Raw genomic sequence first — 11,663 nt, 5'->3', positions numbered from 1 at the left:
AGAAGAAGATGAAGAGAGAAAGAGAAAGTGAATGAGAATTTCTGAGTTGTTTATTCCAATGGGGTGAACCCCTATTTATACAAATACAAGAGTGAGATATTAAGAAACTAAGAAAAAGGGAAACTAAGGAAAAGAGGAATGTTCATTACAATTCATAGTAATAAATAAAAGATTTGGACATCCACATAATTATTAATATTTATAACATATTATATATAAAATAGGATTTATTAGGAGAAAAAATATGACAACTAGCACATGGCTATAAATCTTTCCGTGGGTTTAACAGTGAAAAAGGGAATGTAATCACTGTAATAAATATGTGAACAATCGATTCGAAAATGGAGACATTACAAAATCTATGAAGATGAATATGAATGTATGTAATAGCTTTGTTTCCTTCAATTTTCGTTTTCTTTCCATGGAAATGATTATGATACTACTGTCTCTGTCTCTGTTTTTTATAATAATAATAATATACCCATATTTTTGTTCACTGTTTTCATGAAGCTTCGGAGCCAAGAAACCTATTTTTCTTCAAGAATAAATGTTGTGAGGTTTTTCAATGCAGTGAAAACGAGCTGTGAGGAGATGATGATGGAAGGTGGGCAAACTTCAGATTGTGCCATGACTCAGATTGTGCTTTCTTGGACTCTTGAAGACATTTCTAATGAAAATCTTTATAAGGTTCTTTACTCTCACTCTGACTCTGACTTTTATATATGTAACATTGTTCTTACATCTTCATAATTATTTCTCTTAGGGTTTTTGTTTAATATGCATGTTGCTCTTTTCTCTGCTCTATAATTGGTTGGGGTTTCACAGAATTATTGTTCAGCTTTTTGGATACTTGAAGCTTTATTGTTTGGCCTTTTAGTAACATTTAACTCTATAATAGAGAACTTTACGGACAATCCTTCATTTTGTTTGTTTTTGAATTTTAAAATTTCTAGAATTGTAATTTCTGGATTCTTGGAGGTATATGTTGACATATTGCTCTTAAATTGTGATGACAAAATTCTTGATGCATGGATTAGATTATGAAATAGGGGAAAACCCATTTTTAGTAATTGCTTACTTTTGATGCAAGTATGAGATTCTGAGATTAATAGATACAAATGTCGTTTATATAACTAAACTAATTTGTTTAGTTTGTATATGCGTGTCCTAAGCTGTCGGCCTCTCTGTATGATTTTTGTAGTTTGAATTTAGTCCCCTTTTTTTCCTGCTATTTTCATTTTGGGATAACTTCTGATCATGTGAATGCCATTTGGGATCTTCATATCATGTTTTAATTTGATGTAAGCAAATCATTTTTTATGTGTATATTTAAATGAATGATACTGAGGATTTTTTAGTTGATAGAGGTGTATTGTTTTGGTGCATTTCAAGCTTTCCTATCCCCATTTTTTTTATGCTTCCAAATCTCACTTGATATGATTTGTGAGATGCACTGTGTTTGTTGCAACTGAATTTTGACTATAAAACTCTTAAAAATAAGCTTGTTGGGCTTTTGCCATTCATTTTGTTTTTGAGTAGAAGTTGCAAGCTTCTTTACTTAACTAATAAACTTACTTTGTTTCTTTCTAGGTGGAAAAGATTCCTGAATCATTTGAATCGGTTCAGCATTATTTGGGATCTTTTGTCTACCCTTTGTTGGAAGAAACTCGAGCGCAGTTATACTCAAGTATGGACATGTTGTATAGATTACCTTATGCCAAGGTAGTTGCTTTTGATGAAACTAAGCCACATGGAGAAAAAGTTTATCAAGTTCAAGTTGATTACTGGAGGAACAGATTCAATGATAAGAGCAAAGAGCCTTACAAAACTTTGCCTGGAGACATCATGATTTTGGTTAATGCTAAACCAGAAACTTTTTCTGACTTAGAGAGGACAGGCAGATCATGGTCCTTTTTATCAGTCTCTTGTATCGCAGAGAATGAGAAGATGGATGATAGTAGTTCTACCACAGAGGATGGGAACGGGAATGATAGTAACTCTAAGTCTTCTACTAATTTCAAAGCCAAGTCTTCAAAGGAATTTGAACTAGATATGCATATGAAGACATCATTGTTTGTTGTTTTCCTGGGGAATTTGACCACCAACAAAAGGGTTTGGAAGACATTGCATATGTCATGCAATCTTGATTTGCTTGAATATGTTCTAAGTAATCGTTCTTGGGTAAGCTTTTTACTTTTGCTGATCCTGTTCATTTAATATCATTCGTAACGAATAAATTTTAGAGTATCATTTTTTTGATATGGATGCCTGTTTGTTAATTTTATGAAGAAAGAGTGAAAAATGTATATATTAGAAAAAATTGTATGGAATGTGTGTGTTTAGTTATTTTTTCTAAAAAGTAAATGTGTGTGCTTTTTTTTTTTTTTTTAAATAAAAATAGTTAACTATGACCCTTGGCTGCATATTTATCAACCAAAAGATTCTGTAAAGTGATCAATTTTTTCATCAAAAAATTATTTTGTTTCATTTATTGTTAATAAATTCTTTTTTTTTCCATTTCCACACATTTTTCTATAAACATGCTTCATCTGTTTCATTTCATTTAAACAGGTTAAGGGAAATTGTATTACCTGCCCTGAGGAGAATTGCTACAAATTTGACGAGAAGTTAGTGAAGAGTCTATCTTCCAATATGAATGAGTCTCAGACTAGTGCAGTTCTTGCTTGTCTTCACATGATGCAGTGCAAGAGCAGAGGTGCTTTGGAGCTTGTATGGGGTCCGCCTGGGACAGGAAAGACAAAAGCCAATGCTACTCTTCTTGTTTCCCTCTTAAAGATGAACTACAGAACTCTTGTTTGTGCACCAACAAATGTTGCAATAACTGAAGTGGCTTCTCGAGTCTTGAAGATAGTTGCAGCATCTAAACCCATGTTCTTCTCATTAGGAGACATACTTCTGTTTGGCGATATGGAGAGACTCAAAATTGGCTCTGATATTAAAGATATATTTTTGGAATATCGAGTTCAAAGGATTGCGGAGTGTTTAGGTGCGGATGGCTGGAACCATTGCTTTCCTTCTATGATAAACTTACTTGAACGTTGGGTTTCTCAGTACTGTGTTTTCCTGAAAAATGAATTGATAAAAGCGCAACAAAAACAGTGCTGTGAAACTAGCATTAAAGAGGTAGAAGGCACTGAGAAGTTCAATCCATTTCTTGATTATGTGAGACAAAGATTTGTTTTTATTGTCAAGCAGCTAAGAAAATACATTTGGATCTTATGTACACATTTACCTCAAAGTTTCATTTTGGATCAAAATTTTCTGAACATGGTAACCCTTACTGAATTACTTGATCGTTTTGAAACACTTCTATTTGGAGATACAGTGATTTCTGAAGAAATAAGACAGATGTTATCTTGTCCCGAAGTAATTGCTGATTCTGCTGATTCATTTGTCAATAACTGTTCCTTGCTTTCGGTTGGAAGGCAGTGCCTTTCTATACTGAGAACCCTTCTTGGTTCTCTTGAAAAACTCACATTTCCAAATTTTAGATCTAAGGAAGAAATAACAGAGTTCTGTTTTCAAAGAGCTTCGTTGATATTTTCCACTGCATCGGGTTCTTTTCAACTGCACCTTATGAAAATCGACCCATTGGCTGTTCTGGTCATTGATGAAGCTGCACAACTGAAAGAGTGTGAGTCAACCATACCTCTTCAACTTCCAGGGATAAGGCATGCAGTTCTTTTTGGTGACGAATGCCAGTTACCAGCTACTGTTACAAGCAAAGTATGTATATACATTTACTTCTCTTTTTCATTTCTTAATAATTACTCTTTCAACCTAACTTTGCAATATATAATTCCTTATCTACAATGCTTTTTTCTTAACAGATTTCTCAGGAAGCTAGTTTTGGACGAAGTTTGTTTCAGAGGTTGAGCGCACTGAATCATTCAAGACATCTCCTAAATACTCAATACAGAATGCATCCATCAATCAGTTCTTTCCCAAATGCAAACTTCTATCATAACCAGATTCTGGATGCGTCTAATGTTAAAAGGAAAAGCTACGAAAAGCGTTATCTTCCAGGATCAATGTTTGGTAGTTATTCTTTCATAAATGTTGTTGGTGGAAGAGAAGAGAAAGATGATGATGGGCATAGTCTAAAAAATATGGTTGAGGTTGCTCTTGTCATCAAAATACTGCAGAATCTCTACGAAGGTATTAATATATGTATGGATGTTTGAAACTTCTTGCAAAAATGTCAACAATACAGTGTTCTTTTTTTCTTCTTAATTGTTTGTTATGGTTTATCTAAATTTTGATTATGTAATGGACAAAGGTAATTCCAGTTTTCTAATTGTTATTGATTTGCACCTGACCCATAAACTTTTAGTTGATTTTGTCACATTTGGTTTTTATGCAGGATGGCTTGAGAGAAAAGCTAAACTTAGTATTGGTGTAGTGTCTCCCTATTCTGCTCAAGTTGTTTCAATCCGAGAGAAGGTTGGAAAGAAGTATGAAAATGTTAATGGCTTTCGAGTGAAGGTGAAAACAATTGATGGGTTCCAGGGTGGGGAGGAAGACATCATAATCATGTCGACTGTAATAGGTGAAAGCTACTGTAGTATAGGCCAATCGTTGGATTTCGTATCAAAACCTCAGATAATGAATGTTGCTCTAACTAGAGCAAGGTATGCCACTACTGTTTTTTCCCAAGTATGTTGTTGCCTGGTTTTCATAAGTGTGCTTAAAAAATGTCTGTTCTATTGATCTGTCCAGGCATTGCTTGTGGATACTTGGTAATGAAAGAACCCTTGCTAATAGTCAATCTATTTGGGAAGCTCTAGTCATTGATGCAAAAGAGCGTCACTGTTTCTATAATGCTGATGAAGATGTGGGTTTGGCCAAGGCTATGTTAGAGATGAAGAAAGAGCTTGATCAATTCGATGATCTTCTTAATGCTGATAGTATGCTTTTCAGAAATTCGAAGTGGAAGGTAATGTTAGTGCTCAGTTGTTCTTTACTAATGTCAGGCATAAATCTACGTAGACATACATATATGACATTTCTATTCTAATTTTTTTTTTCTGTCCTTGCCACTCCAAATTTTAGGTTCTTTTCAGTGATAACTTTTTGAAGTCCTTTAAAAAATTGACACCTATCGGGAAAAAAAAGTCAGTCTTAAATCATCTTCTTAAGATTTCCAGTGGTTGGAGGCCTAAGAAATCTCCTTCAGAATCAGGAAGTGGAAGTTCTTTGGAGATAATGAAATTTAAAGTTGATGGCCAGATTCTTATTAGTACTGTGGACATTTCAAAGAATTTGAACTACTTCCAAGTGCTAAAGATATGGGATGTCTTGCCTCCGGATCATGTACCGAAATTGATAAAACGCCTTGACAACATTTTTGGCAAGTACACAGATGATTTTGTCAACCTCTGCAACGAAAGGCTTTTCGATGGGTAGGTATTTTTGCATTTGAATAACTCCTAGCTAACATTTCTACTTAAACTTTGCTTTATACTCTCCTATCTTACTGTGTTCTTTATGTTGCTAGAAACTTGGAAATACCGAAGGAGTGGCCATCCTCTTTGGATTTTGTTAGGCTTAAGGATCTCTTCAACAACAAATCTGAGAGTGAATCAATTGGTTCCTCTTCAGATGCAATAAGCTATGTCGAGAATTCGAAGGTCAATGAAAGCTTGCTGCTGATGAAGTTCTATTCCTTGTCTCATGGTGTCGTAAACCACTTGTTATCTGATCGTGATGGTAGGGAAATTGATCTTCCATATGAAGTAACAGATGAACAAATGGAGATCATCCTTGTTAATGAAAGTAGCTTCATACTTGGACGGTCGGGAACTGGAAAAACAACAGTTTTGACAATGAAACTACTTCGAAGAGAACAATTGCATCTTTTTGCTATGGATGAAATCTGTGGAGTCAAGACAGATATTGTTGGACATGTTCCTGAAAATATCATGGGACCCAATAACCTGGTAGAGAATGGGAAAAAAGTCTTACGTCAGCTTTTTGTTACAGTTAGTCCTAAACTATGTAATGCCGTCAATCAACATGTTTCTGACTTGAAAAGGTACGTTAATGTGACTATAAGTTGATTCTATGCTAATTTAAGAGTATAAGTTAAATCTGATTTCATGATGTTTCTGTTATTTGGACAGATTTGTTTGTGGTGGCAACACCAATCTAAATGAATGTAGTTTGATTGATACTGATGATCTAGATGATGAAGAAACACAGTTCAAGAACATCCCAAACTCTTTTTATGACATTCCTGCTAATTACTACCCTTTGGTCATAACACTCCACAAATTCTTAATGATGCTAGATGGAACATTGAGTAAATCTTATTTTGAAAGATTCCTTAATGTGGAAGATCTTTCTTATGATCAAGGTAGAAATTCAAGATCAGTGTTGCTTCAGACATTGATAAGGAACAAGGAAGTCAATTACGAGAAGTTTAGTGTTTTATATTGGCATCATTTTGATTCCAAGTTAACGAAGAAGCTTGATCCTTCTCGAGTCTTCACTGAGATAATTTCTCATATCAAAGGTGGTTTGATGTCCATTGAAGCAAGTGATGGTAAGCTAAGCCGTGAGGATTATCTTAAAATGTCAGAAGGACATTCCTCCAATTTAAGTCGGGAAAAGAGAGAGAGAATATACGATATATTTCAGATCTATGAAAGAAAGAAAATGGAAAGTGGTGAATTTGATCTTGCTGATTTTGTTAATGATCTTCACTCTCGGCTCAAGCATGAAGGATATAATGCGGATGAAATGAATTTCGTTTATATTGATGAGGTTCAAGATCTTACAATGAGTCAAATCACTTTGTTTAAGCATATATGTGGAAATGTTGAAGAGGGATTTGTTTTTTCTGGTGACACTGCACAGACAATTGCCAGGGGAGTTGATTTTAGGTTTGAAGATATACGACATCTATTCTACAAGAAGTTTGTATTGGAACAAAAGAGTGAAGATGGAGAGAGAAAAGAGAAAGGGTTGATCTCTGATATTTTCCAATTGTCCCAAAACTTTCGTACCCATGCTGGCATTCTGAAATTGTCACAAAGCATAATTGAACTTATTTATCATTTCTTTCCACATTCTATTGATCCTTTGAAACCAGAAACCAGTTTGATATACGGGGAATCTCCATTGCTGCTTCATTGTGTGGATGATGAAAATGCAATCATAAAGATTTTTGGTAACAGTGGAGAGACAAGTAGAAGTATTGCTGGCTTTGGTGCAGAGCAGGTTATTTTGGTAAGAGATGACAATGCTCGAAAGGAAATTGCTGGTTATGTTGGGAAGAAAGCTCTTCTACTTACTGTATTGGAGTGTAAGGGGCTTGAATTTCAGGTAATTTCTACATTAGCTTGTGTTTGTGGTAACTTTCAATTATGCATTCACATTCTGAGATTGTTAAACATTCCAACATAATGTTAATTCTTGTGCTTCTGTAGGATGTGTTACTGTACAACTTTTTTGGTTCTTCTCCTCTAAAGAATCAGTGGAGGGTCATATACGAATACATGAAAGAGCGAGATTTGTTTGACAAAACCATACCTAACTTTCCAAAGTTTTCCGAGTCCAAACATAATATTCTATGCTCTGAACTCAAACATTTATATGTTGCTGTCACTCGTACGAGGCAAAGGTTGTGGATATGTGAAAGCTCGGAAATTGCTGAACCTATCTTCGACTATTGGAGGAAGAAGTGTCTTGTGCAATCTAAACCGCTTGATGATTCGTTTGCGCAGACCATGCAAGTCACAAGCAGTCCTGAAGAGTGGAGATCGAGGGGCATTAAGGTTTTGGCTTATTTTTTAATTAAACAACAATACCTACTTATGCTTGAACTTTTTTAATTATTTCTAGTCATAGAAATTTGAAAATACTTAATTCCTTATATTTTTTTTAATCCCTTTTCTTTTCTTCACAGCTATTTCAAGAACACAACTATGAAATGGCCACAATGTGCTTTGAAAGAGCTGGTGATGCATATTGGGAGGGATTGTCCAAAGCTGCTGGACTCAAGGCTGCAGCTTGTCGTTTGCGCATTTCGAATCCTAAAGAAGCTAATTCCATCCTTGGCGAAGCTGCCAAAATATTTGAAGCTATTGGCAAGGCTGATTCTGCTGCCCGATGTTTATCTGATCTTGGAGAGTATGAAAATGCAGGTATAAATAAAAACATCAAATCAGTATACTTATAGTTTGGTTTTCTTTTGCAATTCTGGAATTTTAATAATTTCTTTGCTTTGGATTTATTATGCCAGGTCGTCTTTATTTGGAAAAGTGTGGCGAATCTGAGCTTCAAAAGGCTGGGGAATGCTTTTCTCTTGCAGGGCGCCATGAGCTTGCTGCTAATGCTTATGCTAGAGGGAATTTATTCTCAGAATGTCTTACTGCTTGCTCCAATGGAAGATTATTTGAGATGGGTTTGAATTACATTAAGTTTTGGAAACAACATACAACAAATGAGTGCAGTATTGCAGGGAGAAGCGAAGAAATTGACAGAATTGAACAAATGTTTTTGGAGAAATGTGCTTTTCATTATTTTCAGATCAATGATAAGAGGTCCATGATGGAATTTGTTAAAGAGTTTAATTCCATGGATTCAATTCAGAACTTCTTAACTTCATTGTGTTGCTTGGATGAACTCTTGCTGTTGGAAGAAGAAAACAAAAATTTCATGGAAGCTGCAAATATTGCCAAGCTAATAGGTGATACGTTACGCAGCGTGGATCTGCTGGGAAAAGCTGGAAAATTTAAGGACTCGGCTAAGCTTATTCTTTTTTATGTGCTTGCCAAGTCCCTCTGGTCACCAGGTAGCAAGGGCTGGCCCTTAAAGAAGTTCAAAGAAAGGGGTGATCTCTTAAGAAAAGCAAAAACATTTGCTAGGAATGATACTGAAAGCTTCTATGAGATTGTTTGCAATGAAGCTGATATCATTTGCAATGAACAGAGGGATTTGGTAACCCTAATGAGTCAGAGGGCTACTTCTCAGAGGCAAAAGAGTGTTAGTGGTGAGATTCTAACTGCTAGAATAATTCTGGACATGCACCTTTCTTCAAAATCCATCAAGTACTATTGGGAAGAGGAACTGGTGGCTAATTCTGCAAAGTTTGTGGAGGTGATTTCTAAAAACCAGGTGTCAATAGAATCACTGATATTCTTTTGGAATTATTGGACGAACAAAATTGCAAGCGTATTTGAGTATCTTACATGTCTTCAGACCCAAAAAGCTTATAAGTTCAGAGATTATGGAGAGTTCTGCTTGAACTATTTAGGTGTTTGGAGGGAGTTCAATAATTCAAATCCAACATTTATTTTCCTATACCCGGAGGCTGAGTGGTCAAAGAATGTGGCTAAAACATTAAATAGTGGCAAGTTGACATCTGCTGATTTGCACGAGTTTGTTTGTGCGGCTCAGAGATATTGGTCTTCAGAGATGCTTTCGGTTGGAGTCATGGTTTTGGACAGACTCCTAGCTCTTTATGACTTTCCAATCGACAATATTTTCTACAAAAGCAGGGTTCTTACTCAGATCTATGAGGTTGCAACATTTCTTCTGGAGGCAAAATTTCTGAAGCTGAGGCATCATGAGTCTGAGATTCTGTTGAAGTACATTAAATTTTCTACTGAAAACATAGTTGGTTACATATTCCCTGAATGGCCGAAACCACTGAGTAAGAACATGATTATACTCAGAGGGTTAAACACTACTAAGAGTATGTTGAATCGAGTGATAGCTGAGTCTAACATTCTAAGTAATAACCCTACTCATGGAGAAGTTGGAAGAATTGCCATGATTATTCTTGGATCTGGGAAGGTGAATAAAGAACTGTGTCAGAAGATTATAACAAAATTGAATTGTCATGAAATGTGGAAACCATGGAAGGCATTCTTTGAAGTTATATCAGATTTTCTAGACGACCCGTCTGCGATTGGACTTGTGGGGGTGTGTCCTTTTGAGAGGTTCCAAGAAGCTTTAGAAAGTACCTATAATACCAATTGGAGGACAGTTGACTACATATCTCCCAATTGTTTCCTGTATCTTGTTGAGTACCTTCTGATTTGGCTGTCTACTGCCAATGGTTATTTTTTATCTCCCAAATCTATGTTTGTTGAATTTCTTTTGACCTATGAGAAGTACTTCACTCAAAAGGAACCTCATGAAGTCGTTCATGAACCGATAGTTGCATTCTTATGGCATGTAGTCCAAGGATTGCTTAACAATAAGATGGAAACACTTCAGTGGATAGGAAAATTTACCACAAAAGTGACGGAGCACTACTCTGCGCTTGTTACTAGACTTGTTGTGCTGACATGTTTGATTTACGTCAATTTTGGCTGGAACACTTCTTTACTCGTCAATGTAATGAAGAAGAGCGACATAACTGAACAACTACCACCCCCTTTTTGTGCTGCCCTTAAGAGAGTAAGGAAAAACAACAGTCGCACTATCAAGGTGAATTTGATTGCTGAAGCTTTTAAGAAGATCGACAATCCTATGTTGATCGTGAATTTAATGGAATGTTGTCCGTTCAAGTCATGTCCAGATGCTGCGTACATAAGTGTGAGTTTGAGTAGCTCCAAGAAGGAAATATTAGCAACATTGTTTCCAGATAAAGTTGAGGCCTCAAAGAGCTATGTTGGAGTTGAAGCTGTTATGGAAGCTTGTTCCGAGGGTGAGTTACCATCGTCGAAGGCTTGTCAATCTAGGGAAGTAACAAGTTCCAGTCAAAATTCTGAAATAAAAAATAAGGGAAGTAACAAGTTCAAGGCCTCTAAGGACGAGGTGATGTTTTCGCCAAAGGCTTCTGAGGATGAGGGTCTGTCTTTGTCTAAGGTTTGTCAAGTAGCTACTGAAGCAGCACCAAGTAGCAGTCAAAATGTGGAAAGCAAAAAGCAGAGAGGTAACAAGTCCAAGAAAAACAAGAAGAAATCAAAAGGAAAGAAGAGATAGGCTAAGTAAGTATCTAAAGCAATGAGAGTTCCAAATTCTTATGATGAAACTCGATTTTGTATTTTGTACTACATACCTTTTGAATATGAATACTATTGTGAAACATTTTCTCATTGCAAAGGAAAGAAGACTTGTACCTTGTTATCTTAGGAAATCGATATAATTAATTTGGTTTCAGTATATTATATTATGTAAAAACTTGGCCAAATTAATAAGTAATTTGTATGCTGTTTATATAATTGACAATAGAATAAATATACTTCAATTTAAAAATATCATTACATTAATATTTGGTTTTAATATATTATTGTTTATTATGATTAAAAAAAATTGCATGGTAAAATAAACATGATATATAAGAGTAACTAGTTACTTGGTAATTCATACGATTTGAAAACCATGACCAACATGGAAAATACCAGTTAGTTTGATTAATCCAAGTTTAACTATTCATCTCATTTGAGAATTGATGGATTCTAGTTCTAGTGCATGCCAAAACATAGATTCTTCAAGTTCAACTATAGCAACTAAGCCAGAGTACATTTACATTGGCAACTACATTTACATTCTCTTATTAACAAATGAACAAATGCATATGTCAATAGTGGCTCCCACATGACATCACCCACCTGAAATGAGTTGCCAAAATGTTATAAGCTATTCATATTTGAGGTACAAAAATCCAATATGAGAATAGGATCAAC

At 35.3% G+C, this 11,663-nt stretch overlaps 1 protein-coding gene across 2 annotated transcripts; it reads left to right on the top strand.

Annotated features, from left to right (window-relative positions):
• Window positions 1–246: 246 nt before the first annotated feature.
• Window positions 247–11,379, top strand: LOC115722143 (uncharacterized). 2 transcript variants are annotated; one of them, XM_030651274.2, is made up of 13 exons: window positions 247–379; window positions 572–687; window positions 1,591–2,181; window positions 2,572–3,747; window positions 3,852–4,179; window positions 4,385–4,652; window positions 4,741–4,957; window positions 5,074–5,423; window positions 5,519–6,055; window positions 6,144–7,347; window positions 7,452–7,799; window positions 7,931–8,168; window positions 8,267–11,379. In XM_030651274.2, exons 2-13 carry the CDS (start codon window positions 592–594, stop codon window positions 10,957–10,959), a joined length of 8,046 nt encoding a protein of 2,681 aa, XP_030507134.2. In that variant the 5' UTR covers window positions 247–379; window positions 572–591; the 3' UTR covers window positions 10,960–11,379. The 2 variants fall into 2 exon arrangements, with proteins under 2 accessions (XP_030507134.2, XP_060960158.1); XM_061104175.1 differs by having other exon boundaries at window positions 511–687.
• Window positions 11,380–11,663: the final 284 nt, after the last annotated feature.

The sequence above is a fragment of the Cannabis sativa genome, chromosome 9, assembly GCF_029168945.1.
Source record: "Cannabis sativa cultivar Pink pepper isolate KNU-18-1 chromosome 9, ASM2916894v1, whole genome shotgun sequence".
Classification (NCBI taxonomy): Eukaryota; Viridiplantae; Streptophyta; class Magnoliopsida; order Rosales; family Cannabaceae; genus Cannabis; species Cannabis sativa.
Note: the sequence above shows the minus strand (reverse complement) of the source record. Positions and strands in the feature narration are given on the sequence as shown.

What these genes read in the sequence shown, in the direction of transcription:
- LOC115722143 (XM_061104175.1), top strand. An exon ending in TTCTAAGTAATCGTTCTTGG is followed by an intron (nt 2,182 to 2,571) that starts GTAAGCTTTTTA and finishes TCATTTAAACAG; the next exon opens with GTTAAGGGAAATTGTATTAC. An exon ending in GTTGCTCTAACTAGAGCAAG is followed by an intron (nt 4,653 to 4,740) that starts GTATGCCACTAC and finishes TGATCTGTCCAG; the next exon opens with GCATTGCTTGTGGATACTTG.